The sequence below is a fragment of the Haliotis rubra genome, unplaced genomic scaffold (genome assembly GCF_003918875.1).
Source record: "Haliotis rubra isolate DU_JTF1 unplaced genomic scaffold, ASM391887v1 Scf561, whole genome shotgun sequence".
Lineage (NCBI taxonomy): Eukaryota > Metazoa > Mollusca > Gastropoda > Lepetellida > Haliotidae > Haliotis > Haliotis rubra.
This window is the reverse complement of record NW_025767259.1, coordinates 197,772-219,689: the sequence shown is the minus strand read 5'-3', so window position 1 is coordinate 219,689 and position 21,918 is coordinate 197,772. Positions and strand designations below refer to the sequence as shown.

The 21,918-nt window shown below is 39.3% G+C and overlaps 1 protein-coding gene across 1 annotated transcript in view; it reads left to right on the top strand.

Annotated features, from left to right (window-relative positions):
• Positions 1-21,918, top strand: part of LOC124254062 — a 239,774-nt gene that overhangs the window by 148,703 nt on the left and 69,153 nt on the right. Inside the window, exon 8 of the mRNA XM_046687914.1 lies at positions 14,795-15,053. Coding sequence (XP_046543870.1) covers positions 14,795-15,053 — 259 coding nt within the window. The remainder of the gene's footprint in view (positions 1-14,794; positions 15,054-21,918) is intronic.

The following is a 21,918-nucleotide window of genomic DNA, read 5'->3' as shown; positions in this document are numbered from 1 at the left end:
TTGTTTTAGATGGCTTTCTTAAGCTTCATTTGTTCTACTTTCCCAACACTTTTAATAGCTGAGAATTTTGTGACAGGTTCACTTGTTCAACATATCTAACATACACAATTTCCTGTTCAATAACCTAACTATCAGTACTCACAAAACTCTAAATTTACAAACAACCAGATTTCTTTACATCATCCATCATAATTCCATTGATTTCCTGGGCGATAAATAAAGTCAAGAAATGTTTTCGCTTGTTTGTCATTTGCGTAAGTGTCTTGTTTTGGGGATTAAATGACTAAAGGTGAGTAATGTCTCTAAAAAATTAGGCGTGCCACAAGGGCACAGAGAACAGTTTTTATCCGTGCCATTTCAATATTTACCCAGCCATGGCACCCTAATATATGGAGTATTTCAAACCCTGAATGTGTATGCGTACATGCACATCTGTAATCTTATGAACCTCGTTTACATTCAGTATAAATATAGGCACGCCCATCTTCATAAAAATTTAGGGGGATTCAACTGCAAGTTTATACATTATGATAATTCAGTATCGTGTCACTTTTTTAATTCTATAATACGTGTACTTTAATTTGGATATTCATTCGTATCAAGGTGAAGATTATATTTACATGTACAGCAAACCATTATGTTTTATGTACTAGCTGTGTGCGTAAAGTGTATATGAAAATATATACTATCTCTACTCAATGGTTGGATATAAATGACTTTGTTTTATTTATCTAATCTAACACTAAAATGTGTTTTCGATCTCTGAGATCTATCTACTCTTATTTGTCTTATGTGTATATTTCATAGATCGTTACGATTATGTATGTTTACAATACACAAACTGTTACATGATAGCTTGAGTTGTTAAAACCGAAAAACCGAAACCCAGGATATCGACTGGTCAATCTCTATCTAGCTGTTGAGTGACCAAACGCGGTCTTCAGAAATTTCAGAAATCTGTATTATACAATTTTTAGGGCTCCTTTGCCTTTAGGCAGGAGACCTATTGTAATTGTTCTTGTTCTATTATTATTATTATTATTATTATTATTATTATTATTTATTCTTCCATTTTATTCCTATTTTGTAACAGAGCTACAGAGAGCACCGCTGGACAGAATGCCTGGACAAAAATCACCCAGATGCCCACCGAGGTGTAGATATCGCGCTTTAAAATCTCTAGGCTGTAGGCCCAATAGCAAAGGGCAGATAATTCAAAATTAATTCAAAAATTTCAATTTCAAATGCAAATATCTCCGTAACTAATGCTCCAATGTTTGCCAAAGTTCTGGAGCAGATGCGCAATCAAAATGCCTACAATTTCGCCTGGACGGCTCAAGTCGCTAAAATGCACCGTTTGGACGCTATTTGGGATTGAAGTTTTTGTTGATGTTTTTCAGCAAAATCCTGACTGCATACCTCCCAAAATGTGCTGCACTAAAACTACAAGGGCTACGGCTTTCAAACGTTGCATACTTTGTGTCTATGGATGTTTCTACACAGTAGCATCGTCAAATGTGCCTATGTTTATATGATGGCCGCCATATTGGACGCTACTTTTGGGCAAAAGTTGTCTTCAAAAACTTTCACGGGCTACTTTGCTATTTTGTGCCAAACGAAACTTACCACATACAACACTTTAAACGCTTGTTCTGAAGTTGCCTTTGGTTGTTGAACATTTTCTGTTCTTGGTCCTATGTCAAAAGTCACGTGATGCGGCGGCCATATTGGATTGAAGATGTTTATCGGAAATTTGCAGATTTTGTTGGGTAGGCATTTTTCGCAATCCATAACTGTGAGTGTATGAACTGCAGAACGCTGTAAATGTGCAGATATACAATATATACCTCAAATATTGATGCCCATAAGCTATGTTGCGATATCTTAATTAGTTACGGATATCTAGATGTTTGCTTCTGTTGTTTACTTTGTACTAAAATGTATTTTCAAAAAATCGCAGCGTCATAACTATTTCAACTATGCAGCTAGAATATGGCAGTACATAGTAACTAAGTGTGTTGAACATTTTTCTTTCTTGGGTGTATGTCAAAATGTGTATTGCTTGGCGGACATATTGGAATTCGTCAGATTCTGATGATACTACATTATAAACAGCATAGCTTCTCAAGTTCTGCACAGAAGGCAGTTAAACTTGGCAGTATGCATCAACATAAGATGCTTAACATTTCGTGTTCTTACATGCATATCAAAAGTTTGATCGTTTGTCGGCCATATGGCATTGAAAATTGCAGAAATGCATTACGAGTCCAAAACGGCACAAAACAGCATATAACTCCACCACTATTGCCTCAATCGCTTCCATATTTGGTATGTGACTTGGTCATGAGATGCCGATCATTTTTGTCTGGTTGTCCCAGAGCGATATCTCTAGCCGTTTGGCCGCCATCTTGGATTGAAGTTTTTCATTTATCAGGTTGCCATAGCAACAAAAGTTGAAATTCAAATGACTTGATTTTTACAGCATCGTTAGGCACAGTCAAGGGAATGCTGTGTGCAAAATCTCAACTCTGTGCGTTTCATAGTTCCGGAGATACTAACTATACAGTATTTTGACGGACAGACATGCGGACAGTAGGCGGACATATTTGTCACTAAATCTGACCGGCGCATATGATACATCGGGTCTGGGCAAAACAGAAACATTAATTCCTGTCACCCTACAGGTAATAACAACGGCGTCTTAGCTCGCCAAAAAACGTGTTTTTGTTTTGTGATGGACCAGTCAAATGACCTTGACCCCCGTGACCTTGGTGACCTTGACCATTAGAAAGCATTTTCGACATTCTATCAAGTTCCGGGGTCAAAACCCCGAAAAACTCAAAAATAACGATTTTTAATTAGGGCTCCTTTGCCTTTAGGCAGGAGACCTATTGTAATCGTTCGTGTTTTTATTATTATTATTATTATTATTATTATTATTATTATTATTATTATTATTATTATTTATTCCTCCGCCGTATTTTGTAACAGAGCTACAGAGAGCACCGCTGGACAGAATGCCTTGACAAAAATCACCCAGATGCCCACCGAGGTGTAGATATCGCGCTTTAAAATCTCTAGGCTGTAGGCCCAATAGCAAAGGGCAGATAATTCAAAATTAATTCAAAAATTTCAATTTCAAATGCAAATATCTCCGTAACTAATGCTCCAATGTTTGCCAAAGTTCTGGAGCAGATGCGCTAATCAAAATGCCTACAATTTAAGCCTCTGGACGGCTCAAAGTCGCTAAAATGCACCGTTTGGACGCTATTTGGGATTGAAGTTTTTGTTGATGTTTTTCAGCAAAATCCTGACTGCATACCTCCCAAAATGTGCTGCACTAAAACTACAAGGGCTACGGCTTTCAAACGTTGCATACTTTGTGTCTATGCATGTTTCTACACAGTAGCATCGTCAAATGTGCCTATGTTTATATGATGGCCGCCATATTGGACGCTACTTTTGGGCAAAAGTTGTCTTCAAAAACTTTCACGGGCTACTTTGCTATTTTGTGCCAAACGAAACTTACCACATACAACACTTTAAACGCTGTTCTGAAGTTGCCTTTGGTTGTTGAACATTTTCTGTTCTTGGTCCTATGTCAAAAGTCATTGCAAGCGCTACGGCTTTCAAACTTTGAAGAGCGCCATAAATGTTACTGATCAAAACATCTGTTCAACATCAGGTAAAAAACTATTTGAGACGTGCCCCAAATGAAAGAAAAAGAGTGCCAAACAAACTGACCCACAACTCCAGGCAGAACACGCGAAGCATCACGCAAAAACGCTTCCAAGAACGTACCAGTCATCAAAAATAATACTTACACTCAAAACCCCAAAGTTTGGACAGATTTAATGAAATAGGGACTTCTTTATATCACCGACGGCCCAGGGATACATTGCCGAATGTATCATAAGTTTCGTCGACATTTACAGCACGGCAGATTACCCGTGCAAACCATGCGACAGTCTGAAGGAAAGCGCAAGGACGATATCTCCTATAAAGAGACTACCACTGCAAAGCGTGGTCCACGTGCATATATGGGAGACGATGTCAATTTCAATTGACAATGATGAGAGCTGTCCAGCGTGAGCGGGTTAAACACAAGCTAAACGATACTGAAGTAACAAATAGTATGTCTAAGTGTATTTTCAAAGACAACAGAGGGACAAGTGAAATTCTATTTTCCTCACTGTATAGTTGCTATCTTTATTGGTTCTCTAGAGAGCACAATGAAAATTTGCAGTATGTATCTCAAACGTTTGCTGATCATTTTCTGTTCATGATGAGAGCATAAACATGTGATTCTTTTCCGTCCGAATGGCACAGGTGTTATGTGCCAAAACCCAGAAGCGCTACACAAAATTAAAATACAGTGCAGTAGAGGTGTTATATCTTCATTGAAATTCAGTCTTTTGTAAGGGGTATGTCTTTAGGCAGCTTTTAAAGATTGTCAATGAATGAGCGTGCCGGGTCATGGTAAAAGTTGTAGCTGTGGTCTAAGGGGGGTAACTCTGGTCTAGCTGAAGTAAGCGCTAGTAAAATCGGCTCCGGTTTTGCAATGCCCGGAGAGTAATACGCTTTTGCTAACAATTCGGTGCTGTTTGCATGGATTTTAAAACTTCATAGGTGACCTGTATCGCGGTGTTACGTGTATTTCCAGTATATATACCTGCTCTCGATTCACAAATTCAGTTGCAACAGCCCGAGTGTAACAGTGTAATGGATACTGATAAAAACTACTGAAGTACCTTTACTGCTGTGTAATCACAAGTTCACTTGGCGTGATGGCGTGAGTGTGACTGACTGATTGAGTTTAGTTTTACGCCGCAGTCAGCAATATTCAAGCTATATGGCAGTACTTTACATCACGGACGGCCCAGGGATACATTGCCGAATGTTTCAAAAGTTTCTCACACATTTACGGCACGGCACATTACCCGTGCAAAGCATGCGACAGTCTGAAGGAATGCGCAAAGGGCGATATCTCCTATAAAGAGACTACTACTGCAAAGCGTGGTCTACGGCAGATATGGGGAGGCGATGTAAATTTCAATTGACAATGGCCTAAAGCTGTCTAGCGTGAGCGGGTTAAACACAAGCTAAACGATACTGAAGTAACAAATAATTTGTCTAAGTGTATTTTCAAAAGACATCAGAGGGACAAGGACATTCTATTTTCCTCACTGTAAACATTCGTGACCAACTTCGTGTTATTCGGGACAAAGCATTATAGCGACTCGTGCCCCTCTGGAAGGATTTCATATTTGGCGCATGAACATCAGAACTACTTTAAAAAAGTAACTCTACCCCTGTTTGATTCCAAAGTTTCTTAATATCACCGAAGCACATGTACATTGTATTGCTAGGTTTTTGTTGTTGTTGTTTTTTACTTATTTAGTTTAAAGAACTAAACCTCTTTGATACAACTAAAAGAAGGAGAAAAACATATTTGTTAAAGCAGATTTATAATGTAAATATTACCAGCTGTCCACCTTATATTTCAAATTATGTTAATTTTCTTAATAGTGATTAATCATCACAAATGAACATATTATTGAATATGCAAGACAAAATTTCAGATACATTAAATCCAAAAGCAGATACTCAAAAATGACTTTAAAATATTTCTCAAACTGAACATTCGTGTAACCTTGCTGTCAGACCCCTGGTGAAATTTCAAATGAATTCGCTGAAAAAATATGAATGACCAAAAAACACTCAGACTAAAATATCCCCAGAGCTATGAAATATAAGCCCAATGTTAAAGATTAAGGTTTATTAGTTACATACAAATACGATATTATTGTTTTGAAACTCATAGCGATTATAATTACATTTCCTAAAATTGGTGAAGCGATACGTACAATCTCCACAACAAGCCCGAAAGATCGTCAGAAATACACTCAGTTGGACCCATAGGAGCAGTGATGTCAACAAAGCACGATGCGTGTATTGGATCTCTCGCCGTCAATCGCATGATTCTTATTAAAAACTTCATAATAGGCAGCAAAATCCTTTTAGCTACGTTCTTCGTTACTTTCAATATGACGATATATAATTTTCATGATGTTTAAACAATGACATAATGCCATTAACGATTTAAGTACTCGGGATTATTTTTATCAAAGCACCGCTCATTTACATACGTTCTGACTGGTTTGTCGTATTTTCGCACATAACAAGTATCGAGTGGGGACGAGTCTTCTTGGAGGTTACAGAAAGAAGTGGTGACGAATGCACTGTATAGTTGCTAACTTTATTGATTCTCTAGAGAGCACAATGAAAATTTGCAGTATGTATCTCAAACGTTTGCTGATCATTTTCTAATAATGATGAGAGCATAAACATGTGTTATGTGCTAAAAACCCATAGCGTTACACAAAATGAAAATACAGTCCAGTAGAGGTGTTATATCTTCATTGTAATTCAATCTTTTGTAAGGGATATGATATTTAGATGGAAATGGTGTCTACCAACAGTGCAGAAAAAATCCGCACCACAACTCGCCAGGTACCTCTATCAGTAGACAATGCACCATGATAAAGAGTATAAAAATGTCATTCTTTTGGTAAAATGACACATGAGTTGTGTTTACTGACCGTGAATCCGACTTGTCAGCTACATGTGACGTGCATTTAAATTCACATAATGTCAGTCACAGAGAACCTTTCAAATTATTTAGTTCAGGCAATCAAATTTTGTTTCTCTGACTGTTTGAACAAAGGGTTCTTCCGTTTGGATATTCATGATACCTAAGTGATATTATTTAATCTACGAAAATAGGTTTTGTGATGAGTTTATCGATACTTAAAGACCTCCCAGTACTTCCAATTGAAGAGCATTCGACCAGCAGTGATATGATTCATATTAACTAATACTATTACTACATTCATGAGATATGTGAGAGATGCAAAAGGCTCCAAAGAAGTAAATCCAAGGAGCCCTTTATCGCTGCTCGCAGCTATATTTATATGTATGTTCGTATGATAAAGTGTGTTTTTGCATTAAATCTAGATGAAAATAAGTTACGAATGTGCTCTTTGTTAGTCACAGACTAGGGTAATAGTACTTTCCTTGAAATATTCAGTATACACTAGAAATGTATCCGCAAAAACGCTAATATCGTAGAAGATTACAAAGCATGTAAGTAAATTACAGTATGTCATTGTCACAGATGTTTTGTAAAATTAAACCTCACACAATGATATAAGAGAAAGAATTTGTTTATGTATGTCTCATCTCTTACATACAAAGAATACATACATATGTTGATAAAATATAAATGTACAAGCGGCCAAAGGTCTACAAGAGAAACTTGCAATAAAATTACATAAAACGTTGCAATGCATGATATGTATTCACACCTGCTTTCTTTTAACTTGCATATTTACGACACAATTAAACAATCAGAGCTTGTTTGTACGACTAGACAGTTTCCTGTCATACCCGAAACCTGCCAGGGAAATCAGTTGTGAATAGCACTAATTAGTCTCGGCACAGCGAGTGGGGAATCAGCGAGGGGTTCCAGGTGTTGAGTAGTGAAGTGTCTCTTGGGCTTAATGAGTTAAGAAAATGTGCCAACCTAGTGATCTCCGACCTCGGGGACACTCATGGATTTGACGACCCAGGAATAGACGGTAAACTGTACACCTTGCAATTGAAAAATAACATTTACAAACGCACTGAAGTCCCCGGCGGGGGATCCGACAGTAACTTAAGTGATATCGTTGATACCGCAGGAGCGAACAGCAACACTCGGTACGCCCTAGTCCGCAGCGGTGAGGATAAATGGATGATATACCCGGCGTCCGGTGGCAAACTATTCGACCTAGACGACGTCGAGACCATGATCGTCGCTTGAAACAAGCAGTACAGCCTCGTCTTCACCGACGACAACAAATGGTGTTTGGTACAATCTCGAACCGACTGGTTTCTCAACATCACGCTCGGCTCTCCCTACGTGTTCACTGAAAACAATTACCACTACCTAAACAAAGTTGTGAACAACTGAACCCTGCTCGTGGCTTACGTCCCGGCAGTGAGACGCAGTGTGATCATCAGCGCACTCTCGAGTACGACATCCCACGACATCGAGTAAACCTGGGATGCAAAACCTTGGATTGCAAATAGTGTCTGAATTCGACAACATGGTCGACATCCTGGAAAATATACCAGAGAATTCCACCCTGCTCATCTAAGTCTACCTCGGTGAACCATCATCACCAGTCGAAATCATGAAAAGGAATCAAACTCTGGTGGGCCAAACAACATCAATATCACGTTTGCTCTGTTTACGTGCGGGTGAACGTCAATTCCCACACCAGTCTGCAGGGAGTCACCATGACCGTGGAAGACACGATATCACTCACCAAAATTTTCCTACCCGACATTATACATTTCATGGGGTTGAAGTGCACACCTGAGAAATTATCAGAAAGACACTTGGAAAATATTTTATAACATTTTATATAGACGATGAACAATCATCTTCCCAATGTCAAAGTGTACGAGCGGGTGGCTCTGGCAGACTTTAAAGAACCCGAATGGTTGATCAACATGACCCTCACCGCACCTTACATCTCTTTAAACAAAAATAAGACTGTCTCCGAAATTAGGAACAACGGTGTTTTCCTCGCGTCTTTCATTCCGAATTCTGATGTTATAAGAGTTTTCCAAATACCACATCACACAAGCAACATGTTAGTTCCAGATGAGTATTCAAATTTAAGGTTCGACTTACCCTATTACCATTCGAGGCTTATCACTATGAAACCAGACACCACACTCATCATAGAAGTCTTTCTCGGATACGCTATTAGGGGTTCAAGCCGGGAACTTTTACCTGGGTTGACAATACATTGGGAAGACATACATAATAGCCACCTTTGTCGTATCATCATACAACTGGGATCGGAACCCTTACTGAGATTTATACCCCCCTTAATAACCCTCTATGGGTTTCGTATAGACCAAGCTTTACCTATTAAACTCTCACCTATTTTCCTGTACGAGAATCTAAACCTTATAAGCCTCAAATACACTGATCAACCATCAACTAAAACACAATTAAAAAATATCTTATAAAATATAAAAAATATGTACACAGGATGGGGCTGTACCCAGTCATAGAAGAAGTAACAAAAACACTGGAAACCGTAGACGGGTTTCGGGTCCTCTCTGAACTCGCAAAATATCACAAAATGAAACGAGATTCGAACCAAGTCTCGTAAAAGCACTGCCATCAGTGAAGACGAGAAAAAGAAGTACATAAAACAAGGGATACAACAAGCCCAACAAGCCTTCATTACGAAAACCAAAGAAATCATGGGAGATTCACATTAAATTGTTTTGTGGAGATCAACATTATATAGGCTAATATGAAACAACATAGCCGAGTGACCAGGAAGTTGGCTGGGGATTCAAAAGTGGTATATACACTAGCGGAAGAAGAGATTAGGGCCTGATGAAAGCTTTATTTATGAAATAAAGCTTTACAGAGGCTTTTGTCAAAAGTGATCTCGTACCGCTATTCTATATACTACTCCAGACAATCCAGGGATCAACAGCATGAACATCAATCTGCGCAATTGGGATACGATGACATGTGTCAACCCAGTCAGCGAGCCTGACAACCAGATCCTGTTAGTCGCCTCTTACGACAAGCATGGGTTATTGAAGATCAATTCTAACCCGGATCTTTACAGGTTCGATTCTGACATGAAGTAACATATGAATAAAAGAAAGTGAAAAGGAGGGTTAATTGCAAGCTTATGGATGTATCAAAAGTGATTAAGAGTTATCTTATAGAACAATTTGAATACCTACAACCAAAGCTTAGAGGTAGTTATCGGCCATGAAGCATGGTTTTCAAACGCTTCTGGATAATGTTATTTCATCAAATATTTTAGGAGCGTGAAGCTTTGATTGACCATATCATTGAAATTTTAGCTCTATTCCTATACTGTATTAAACATTTGACACCAAATGAGTTGTTTGGATTTCATATCAGTACAAATTTAGTCCTCCACTAAGTATATGTAGTTAAACTACAATGGCGGCAATTTTGTGGCCATTTTGAATTCTGGGTAATATGTAAACATTCATAATAATATGCCGTCACTCTAGAAGTAAAGAGAAAACAAAAACAACTTGTTTTAGTAACAAAAATATGTTAACTGCCATTAAATAAATCACCCTCGCACATTTCCATGAAAAGTCGGAGAATCGCTAAAATGCCCCTGTCTCAAAGAATAAGCTGTAAAACATTAAATTACTACGATATGACCATACAAAATGACTTGTTTTATGCCCAAGCCATCACTATAGGAGAAATAAGTGTCAAAACACATCAAAATATATTATCAACTTTGGATGTAAATGGAAACATTCAGTGTTCATTTTTATGTAAATTTAAGTGCTGAGAAGGCAAAACACGACAAAACAAAATGGCGGCCAAAATGGTGCCCATTTTGATTTGTTTTTTTCAAAACAAAATTATGTCAAATATTTCTACATCCTTTAGCAGTACACAGAAGTCAAAATGAAAGTGATCAGATTGATAGTAGTAAAACTATTAATGATTAACTTTGAGCTGTTGTCGGGCAGCAAACCAAATGTAACGAAAATGCTCGCAGACCCCCACCACATATAATGGCCTGTAAAGAAAAACTGATACCACAATCTTAGAGTATTACAGGCCTTTTCATGAGCCCAAGACATCATACTAACTGAAAATAGTGTCAAACAAAATCAGTACTGGGGAGGCTACGATTTGAAATTGTTCAGCTGCCTCCTCCTGGACTATAAGATTTACTTACAAATTGTCTTGACCGTTACTGTCCAAACCGTTACCATTCTGCAAAGTAATGGTTTGGACAGTCCTTGTAATGGTCAGGACAAAATAATTTGCATTTCAAAAAGTTATTCATTAATATTTGAAGTATAACAAATTTATAATTTCTTTAAGAGTTAAGATAGTTTAAGCATGGACTTGTACTGTTCAAAGGAGTTTTGATGTAGTAGCATAAAAAACACAGTCTCTAGTAACGGTTTGGACAAATAATAGTAACGGTCGGGAATTTTCTTTAATAAATTTCAATTTTGAAGAATATGTTCTATGGTGTGATAATAAATTTCTATTTACTTATCTATCTGCTTTTAATAATAAAAACCAAAACGGATTTATCATGTTAAGTTTCTATTTTCTATAAGATGTATAGTCTTTATGAATTAAAGGTAACGGTTAGAACAAAATGTGGTAACGGTAAACAACTTAATTGTATTCCAACCTTTAAAGATTGTTTTGGTGTAGTCTGTTTTGACTTTGTGAGATATGTAAGATTAGCATTTACTTAGAATATTGATAGGTGCTAATATGTTGGCCTTTGTATTTGATAAATATGTGTTACCATCTCACTATCAACAAAAGCTAAAGGTATCCAAGTGAATGAAAGAAGTATATTTCGTGGAGACTAATATTGCACCATAATATCAACAGCAAAATGACATCTATGCAGTGGCCTGTGTAGCATGACCATGTGTACAGTATCATACTTGTTGCAGTACCTTTCAGAAAATAATCTTTTGCAACATTTTAGAGGGATAACATTTGTTTGTTACACTGATGTCCTGACAGTTACCAATAATGTCACAACCGTTACTATTCATTCAATTTTCGTTCCCCAATTGCACTCTTCTATAGATTATAAGTGATTTTCAATCTAGACAGGTATGTTTTTCTATTCTTTAGAAGCTACAGTTGTTTTTATTCAAAAGCCTAAATTCATTCACAAGTTTTATATTGATATAACAAATTACCACAGCATGGAAGAAAACATGTCATATTAGTTATGAGTTACAATTTCTATTACACATTTCACTGTCTGTCCAAAATAGGGGGGCGGTGGGGTAGCCTAATGGTTAAAGCGTTGGCTCGTCACGCCGTAGACCCTGGTTCGAAACCCCACATGGGTACAATGTGTGAAGCCCATTTCTGGTGTCCCCCGCCGTGATGTTGCTGGAATATTGCTAAAAGCGGCGTAAAACCAAACTCAGTCAGTCAGTCCAAAATAGGGTTAGCAGTTCAAGTAAATGATATCATTTTTTTCCTTTCATGTTACCTGTTTCTATGTTGAATTAAACTGTTTAAGGCTTATGTCCAACCCGTTACCATTCCTGTCCAAACCGTTACCACTATTGTCCTAACCGTTACTGGTGTTAATTGACTGCTGTAATTAATTCATGATAATACATGAAACACTCCCCTTTATGTTGGTGTCATCAAAAGATGTTCTGGGCTTAGTAGCTGATGTTTATTTTACACAATTTTACCTGTTGAAAGCTATATACATAATAATGTTTTAGAAAAATGCTATCATTTTGTGGTAAATAAATGAAAGATACAAAATTACACTTTCAAGATTCATGATGATAGTTTTTACCTTCAAGTTTGATTAAGTCCGTGTAAAAGCTGTGTCTGTCATCTTTAAAAGATTTTTATGAATTATATTTCAAAATCCATATTCTGATTAAGAAGTGGTAACGGTCAGGACAGTCCCCCACCCTTGTAATTACTTATGTATCAATTAAAAGGTCAATTAGTACATTTCAGCCTGCATGTTTGTATTTTTGAATAATTAAGTGTTTTGAGGTTTTATTTGAATAAAAATTAAATCAATTTTGAGGAGTTTGATTTTACTGTAATAAAGAATTGAAAATCCTACCAATTTTGAAAATGACCCATATACAATATAATAATTCAGTATCGTGTCACTTTTTGAATTCTTTTGTACGTGTACTTTAATTTGGACATTCATTCGTATCAAGGTGAAGATTATATTTACATGTACAGCAAACCATTATGTTTTATGTACTAGTTGTGTGTGTAAAATGTATGTGAAAATAAATACTATCTCTACTCAATGGTTGGATTTCAATCGCTTTGTTTTACTTATTGAAAAGCACTCAAATGTGTTTTTGATCTCTGAGGACAAATAAACTCGGCAAAGTGTCTATCTACTCCTATTTGTCATATGTATATATTTCATACATCGTTACGATTATGTATGTTTACAATACACAAACTGTTAATGATATCTTGAGTTGAACGGTTGAGATATCGAATGTTCTATTCTTGAAATTTGATGACAGCCCTATCACATGACTCTTTGTTTTATGTCTATTCAAGGAATATGTATAATAAAAATTTATATGCATGTTCATATGATAACATATGTTTTCTGCCATTAAATCTAGATGAAACAAAGTACCAAGCTATGAATGTACTTTCCTTAAAATATTCAGCACACAAAAGAAATGTATCAGCAAAAACACTAATTTCATAGAAGATTATAAAGCATGTACGTAAATTCTTCTTTACAGTCTGTCATTGTCATAGATTTTTTGTAAAATTAAACCTCATACAATGATATGAGAAAGAGAATTTGTTTATGTATGTCTCATCTCTTACATATGAAGAATACATACATGTTGATAAAATATAAATGTACAAGCCGCCAAAGGTCTATACTACAAGAGAAACTTGTAATAAAATTACATGAAACGTTGCAATATATGATATGCATTCACACCTGCTTTCTGTCAACATATATCTTTATGACACAATTAAACAATCAGAGCTTGTTTGTAATCAATCAATCAGGCAATCAGCGAGGGGTTCCAGATGTTGAGTAGTGAAGTGCCTCTTGGGCTTAATGAGTTAAGTACAGTAGGAAGAGACGTTCTCGGCAACAACCAAATGCAGGTCCATTTGTCTTATTAGTAAACATCTAGATTTGTGAGTAGTATGATTGTCTTCCTATCCTGATGTAGGCTACTCTGGCCACACCAGGCCTATACAAAATTTGGTTAATCAAGTGTTGGAGGAACATATTGGCAAGAATTTTGAGGTATTATCAACAGAGATAATAATTCTTAAAATACTATCTACACTTACATGCTAACATATCAGCTCATGTCCAGATAGGACCCGTGTTAGAATATTGGCCTTCAGTAACCCATGCTTGTTGTAAGAGGCGACTAACTGGATCAGGTGGTCATGCTCGCTGACTGGGTTGACACATGTCATCGGTTCCCAATTGCACAGATCGATGCTCATGTTGTTGATCACTAAATTGTCTGGTCCAGACTCAATTATTTACAGACTGCCGCCATATAGCTGGAATATTGCTGAGTGCGGCGCGTAAAGTTAAACTCAATCACTCATGTCAAGATAGGTGTTGGCCTACTTTCTGAAATAAGTGGGTGAAATTAACACAATTTTCTGAAATGATAGATGCATCCCTGTGAGCTCAAAACAGTATTTAACCGCCTCCGTGGTATAGTGGTTAGAGCGTCCGCCCGGAGAGCGGAAGGTCGCGGGTTCGATCCCCGACCACGTCATACCAAAAGACGATAAAAATATGGTACTTGTTGGTCCCTGTCTGGCGCTCGGCATTAATGGGTGCAACAAGAACTGGTCGGCTCGGAGTCAGTATAATGTGTCTGAGTGGGCTATTCATGCTTCACTGCGGCTTGGTATCTCAGTGGGCTATCACTATAAAACTAGCTTCAGTCTGGGCTAGTACAATCAGCCGCACATACACATACACATACGTCGTCATATGAGCGAAATATTCTCAAGCACGACGATAAACCCAATTTCACCTCACCTCCACCTCCAAATCAACCGCACCTCCAAACAGTATTTATGGTTTCAGGCTGACGACATAAGTGAACCACAGAGCCATGGCACATCTTTTTTCATCAGACATATTCTCTTCACCTATTTCAGGTTGGTGACACTGTGATTGGCCTACATCCAAGCTACAGTTTCAGCTATGCTCCTGCCTTCATCATTGAGCTTCTCCCTCAACTGAATGTACGTGCTCGCTTCTATGACAACAAAATAGCTGTGTTGCAACGTGATGAAGTGTTCAAGATCCCACAGGTGAAATACAGACATGACATAAGGGAGATACACAAGTGTGAAAATGAGTGGGTTGGACAAGCAGTGGTGGCACGCCATGATCTGACAGGAGTCTATCGCATAGGTAATATCGATTTTTACTGATACAAATGTTGTTACCATTCATTAAATGTCAACCAAATTCAATGAATTATGTGTGAGATCAAAGAAGTTGATAATCATCAACTGAATATTGATCACTTATTGATAAATATCTGAGAAGTAACTTTGAGCAATAATGAAAACTAAAATCTCAAAGAAATCAACATATTTCACATCAATGGTGAATGGTGACATATTTATGCTTGTATTATGAACAAAACTGCATCCTGAACATTATGTAGAAGCAGCCTATTAATAAAGACCTAATGTTTTTCCTTATCCTGACTCATACGCTATTGCTTTATCTCCCTTTCTACTGAGGTACAGTGGAAACCTCTGTCCTATTGTTCCCTAATGAACAGGCTAAAAATAGATACCCCCCAAATGGGCCTCTCCCTCTTCCCGTGCCAGCGTCCCACGTGATCATAGGCTGCTTGTGAATCTCTCTCCGGATGGTTGGGTGGATTCCTCTAGTCCTTATACAAGCTACCGCTCTTATATTTCAGCCTATATATCTAAATTACTGCTTGTATATGCATCTTATATCCTTTTGACATCTTATTCATGGGTTATATTTATAGATTGGTGGCTAATTCATTGGATTTTTAAGCCCCCGCCATATATGGCTGGGGGCATATAGGGTTACCCTCCGTGTCCATCCGTCCGTTTGAAACACTGAATGCACTCAATCCACTTCTCCACAAAAACCGCTCTGTAGAATGCAATTAACTTATACATGGGCTTTCTTGGGACTCTAAAGGTGTGCATGTCATATTTTGTTTTTGTATTTTATATTTTTTTGTATGTTTAGAGACATTTGAACTTAGATAAATTTTGTTGAATTTCTCTCTGATGATAGTGAAATAGGGGATTAAGTCTATCCACTTCTCCACAAAAACTGCTCAACAGAATTTTAAGCTTATACGTCTGTTTCATCTGTGTGTGCATCTCACAGTTGCATAGATGTTTATTGAACTTGTTCATGAATTTTGTTCAATTATTGATCGTTATATGATAATAGGTTGTGTTATCTAACCCCTCAACACATTGTTTTTAGTGTTTTCAAGTTTCAAGTTCAATGTGTGAACTCTTCCTACAGCAACGGGGGCATCCGTGTCTCTGGACTCAATTTTTGCTTGTTATCATTGTTTTCAGAGCAGTGTTTACTTATGAGACCGTGTTTGCAGATACAGAATATCTGATTACGATCCTAACATTGAGTGCTTTTCCTGTTGTTCTTTTGCCTGTAGCCTTAGCTCCAGGTGTAATTATTGTGCTCATTTATCAGATATTGAATTTGATTGTTATTTGTTATATTTGGTGGAGAAAAAGATGGACAAGAAAAGGCTTCAAAGTACGAGATCGGTGGTTGAGAATAGTGGTGGTCCAATTAATTGAAAACATTGAAGATTGGTTGCAGTGACTAAACACTTTTTGCATTAACAACATTTTCACATGGTTGGTTTTGTCTGTTACATTTCATGAGCACTACATGCTCGTTCCAAGTCACAACTGAATTTATTTTAAAGACGACAAGAAATTTATGTTCCTAACATACTAGTCATCTTTAAAGATGTGCAATGTGCAAAAAACACCCCAAGGAACTGCATGTTTTTTCTTTATTTTTTGTGCATTAACAAAATTAACCAGGAAAATTTCATGAATGACGCTAACCAATTTTTTTCGATGATTGATCGGTTGTAATGAACCAATCATCAATTGTGAGATTTTAACCAATTCCCAACACTAGCTGAGAAGTCTCAAAATCAAGCCCCTGAATGTGAGTTTGTTCCACTACTTTCCCCAGGGGATGAAGTTATACCAATGAATGTTAATTCACTTTCATTCCAGTCCTCTATGGTGTTTCCCACATGGTATTCTCAGGATATAGTACCTGTCCCCCGAGCTCCTTACACAGTTGTCCCATTCTAAAAGGAAGGCCCCTTCGGGGCAGGGTCCGATCTCCTTATGCTGGCGAAATTGAAGAAATCATCTCATAAGGAGTCAATGACAAAGCCCTCCTCTACGATGACTTCAGCTGTGCGTGAAGACCTTGATGACCTGGAAGCCTGTGCACAAGCCCCGCAGCTCTCAACCGACTATGATGCTGAAGATCACTCCTTCACCCAGGCTCTTTCGTTGTTTGAACCCGAAGAAGTCATCGGACAGTCACTGTCAGAAGACGTCCGTCTTGCAGGCTGTCAACCCAGACTCTCGTCTTCAACAGCCCCGAGTGCAGCCGCAGATGTTCACACAGACACAGGCTCCTGTTCAGAATCTACCCTATGCGCAGGCTCAACCCTCCACTCAGCAGCCTATGATGCAGACGCCAGAGACAAGACTTTGCACAGGCCCAGCCCATTGTACAGTAGCCAGACCTGGTGGCTTCCATCACCCAGCAAGTCCTCTTATTCATGCAGCAGCAGCATTTAGTTGCAAATGCAACTATGGAGATTGACAGGCGACTCAGTCAGTCTACTCCTACACCTTCTGCTGACAAGGATTCTCATCCAGAGAATTTCAGCATCTCAGCCGCGGACGACGCTTCTAAGGAGGACCTCAACGCATCTATTTATGGTGATCAAGATTTGTTTATGGATTGCGAATGGACTCCCAATCTCTTCACCCACAAGGGGATTCTCCACCTGCGGACACCTGTTGCATCCAGGAGGACAACATTGACACACTCACCATCCCGCCTATGAAGCCAGTATCCCAGGTAGCAGGCAACCTGAAGTCAGCCTTCATGAAGGCCACCAAGCTGCAAGGACATAGTTTAATGTGAAGAAGTTCCCTCTGCATAACATGGTTTAACAAGGCTCCTGAAATACAGTAGAACATGGATATAATGAACATGGATATAGCGTACAAACGGATATAGCGAACAAATTTAAAAGTCCCGTCAATAGTCCTTTATAATATCATTAAAATTATACGCGAATAACAAAGTCATGAGTAGCGAATAACGGCTATAGCGAACTGATTTACTACCCCCAAGACCCAATTAACGACGTGATTAGCGAACTCACTTAGTGTCAGCTCAGTGTCAGCTCAGCCACTTAGCGGTATACATCAACCTTGTTGGCGGCGAATCAACATTGCTTGATGGTCATTAATTAATTAACCAAACAAACATAACGTGTTTAAAAGCTTGACTGGTATACAAGTCTTCAGTTCACTCTCGTCACTATGGCAGGCAAACGTAAAGCTATCGCCTTTGACACCAAGCTTCAGATAATTCAGGCTGTAGATTCAGGTGTAAAATCTAAGACAAACATCGCTTTCGACTTTGGCATTCCAAAATCAACTCTCAGTTCCATTAATAAGAATCGCAAATCTATTCTTGCAGTCTGCTGATTTTGGCCCTGCCCGCAAAAAGTTAAGAGCTGCCAATCACCAAGATGTAGAAGGTGCTCTCTACAAATGGTTTCAAGGGGCTAGAAGTGAGAATATTCCCTTAAATGGTCCCAAGTTGCAGACTAAGGCAAATGAATTGGCATCTAAGTTAGGTCATTTAGATTTTGACTGGGAGTGAAAAAGTTAAAAAATGTACGCAGTTTGCCAGTAACGTACAGATCAAATGCCCAGGCCTGGATGACTGGTGAATTATTCACAGAGTGGATAAAAAACCTGGATAAGAGTACATCTCTACAATCCAAGATGGCGGTCAAATGTGAATAACGAACAACTGATATAGCAAACTAAATTTCTTGGTCCCTTGGAGTTCGTTATATCCATGTTCTACTGTAGTTGAAGACTTCTCACTGATGAGGGACTCCAAAGCAAGATCTTACAGGGTAAAAGATAAGAAGTTGGCACAGCTTGATACCTCTACCAGGAAGACCTTCTATGGTCTTGCAATGTCCCGTGCTATCAATGAGGCTATGCTGAACACTTTGGCGAAACCGCACACAGAATGTGAGAGGATGATCCTGTCAGCAATGGAGGCGCAGAAGAGGAACCAGGACTACATCATACATGCCATCTACATCGACTGGCCTTACTCTTCTTCATCATCAGGGTCTACTCTCCACCTGCCAATGGTCCGATCACTATATCAAGCCACTTATGTGCAAGCCCTCTGGGTGTCCACCATCTTCGATGGATCTATCAGTAAATGGCAAACTCATAACTCCAAAGACCAGATGCTCATCAAATCCATCTGGACGATAAATTGGATGTTCAAACAATCTATGCAGAAGACCCAGTTTAGACGTCACTTTTCGGGGATCCAGAAGGCCAAAGACAAAAAGTTCAGGTTGAACAAGAGGTCCAGATCATCTTCTTTTCGCAAACCAGCCAACAACACAATAGGCCCCTCTACATGACTAGTTGCTTCCACCCTAGCCGTTCCGTAGAACCTACCATGGGTGGACGTCTCATGACTTATTGGACCTGTTTGTGACTCAAGTCCTTAGCAAAGGCTGCAGGATCCAGCTGAAGGCCACATCTCCTCTGACTACTCTCATGACTTATTGGACCCGTTTGTGACTCAAGTCCTTAGCAAAGGCTGCAGGATCCAGCTGAAGGCCACGTCTCCTCTGACTACTCACCTGTCAACTATACTTTATCCGGAGCCCTTTAGACTGAAATTGACAGAGGCCATCAACTTTCTTCTCACCAAAGGGGCAGTAGAGGTTATTCAGCAAGACACATTATCCCTGAGTTTCTACTAACCGATTTTCCCTGTACCAAAGAAAAACTCCACAGGAAAACTCCACCTCATCTGCAGCATGCAGAAGTTCAACTTAGACTACCTGTTGAAGCCCGAGAAGTTCAAAATGCTGCATCTACCAGACTTAAGACATCTCATAAAGCCCGACAACTACTTGGTGAGCATAGATCTGCCAAATGAATATCTTCACATCCCTATTCATCCAACCAAGAGAAAGTTCCTGCGTTTCCTGTACCTGGGTCAGCATTACCAATGGAAAGTCCTTCCCCTTGGTCCCGTGGTTTTACATTCGTGTGACCAAGCCCATCCTAGGCTTTTTACACTTGAGATGGATTCGCAGCGCCTTATATCTGGAAGACGGCATTCAGGCTAACCAATCAGTAGATCCACTCAAATGTCAGCAGAACTTCACCATTTGTCTGTTACCTCAACTGGGCTGGTGAGTCAACACCCTGAAATCGGAGTTAGAACCATTGCAAGATCTGAAGTTCCTGGACATCAGGTTCCTAACTCTGAGCAAAGTACATCAAAGTACCAGAGAATTGATGGCTGAAAATCCAGGCTTGCCTCCCTAAAGCGCTGAACTCATCTTTACCAGTCAGTACAAGGCATCATCGGTCTACTCACGACAGCGCAGGCTCTTACTCGGAGAGGCAGACTTCAGAGGTTCCTGAGACCATACCTAGATCGTCAGGATGTCACGATAGCATTACCTCTAAACCTGAAGAGATACCTGTAATGGTCGGTTGTCAGATCGAATGGACCTTATTTCATACATTGCTATGAGTACGCTACACTCCAAGGCTGGGGAGCTCACCTTGGCGAAGAAGTAACTGCAGGGACCTGGCCCAGGGAAGAACGATCTTCACAACAATCAGCTGGAATTCGAGGCAGTCATCAGAGCCATCAATCACTGGTCCTATCTCCTCTGAGGAACCACTTCCTGATGATATGAATGGACAACACACCACTAGCATTTTACATCAACCCGCAAGGCATGACAAGATTGGCTCCCCTGCTAGAACTGACCTTCTGCCTCCTCAAGCTCTCAATTTGGGAGTAAAGGCTAGACACATCCTAGGTGCTGTCAACATCATAGCAGATGCATTGTCGAGATACAGCGAGCCATCTCAACAGAATGGATGTTGAATCCAGAGGCATTTCAACTACTGGTGCGAGATTGGGGCTGCCCACTTGTAGACCTCTTTGCGACAAGGTTCAACAAGCAGATAAAGACCTTCGTCTCACCAGTTCCAGATCCACTAGCCTGGTCCCTAGATGCTCTAGCCATATCTTGGGAAGGTTGCCATGCCTACGCATTCCTGCAAGTCATAAGGAAGATTGCCAAGACGAAGATCCTGTAACTGATTTTGGTAGCACCAAAAGAGGGTACTCAACTAGAGCAGCCAATGCCGTCACCCTAGCTCTCAGACGCTCTACCAGAAATCTCTATGATGACAAGTGGAAGAGCTTTGGCCAGTTTGCAGCTCAGAAAGGGTTCTCACCAACCAGGGCTAACATCTTTAAGTGGCAGAATACTTGTGTCATATGAGAGCTACCAAATATTTGAAAGGTTCTACCCAGTCTACGTACCTAGCGGCCATTAGCTCAGTCCTCACCATGAACTCGGCAGTGAAATTCACCAAAGTCCCAGAACTTGTCGCACTGCTGAGATCTTTCAAGCTAGAAGACCAGCAGAGGAAGTTTATGGTGCCATCATGGGAGACTTGAATATTATAAGTTATCACATCGTGTCTTGGGAAATACGGGGTTTTATCAGTCCGGCTCGGGGAATACAACCTTACGAGGGACTGATAAAACCCCATATTTCCTGAGACACGATGTGATAACGCATTTATCTAGCAAAATGTTTTTACTAAATCAAAAGAAAACAATACACATCGGATCGACTTGTTGACAACAGCTGATCGATTGACCTCAATGCAGCGCACGTTACTAAAGGCTTGGCGATGCACATTTTTCTCACTTCGCGTGGTCACCGAGGCGTGGCGGGATAATATGACTTTTGTACTCCCTGCTCGTGGATCGTGACGGGTGCACATGGTATTTTATCAGTCACGTGAACCAATCAAAACCCGACATTCTTACATGAGGCTGGATAAAGTCCTTTAACACTTAACCAGCGACGAATATGAACCAACTCAGAAGACGC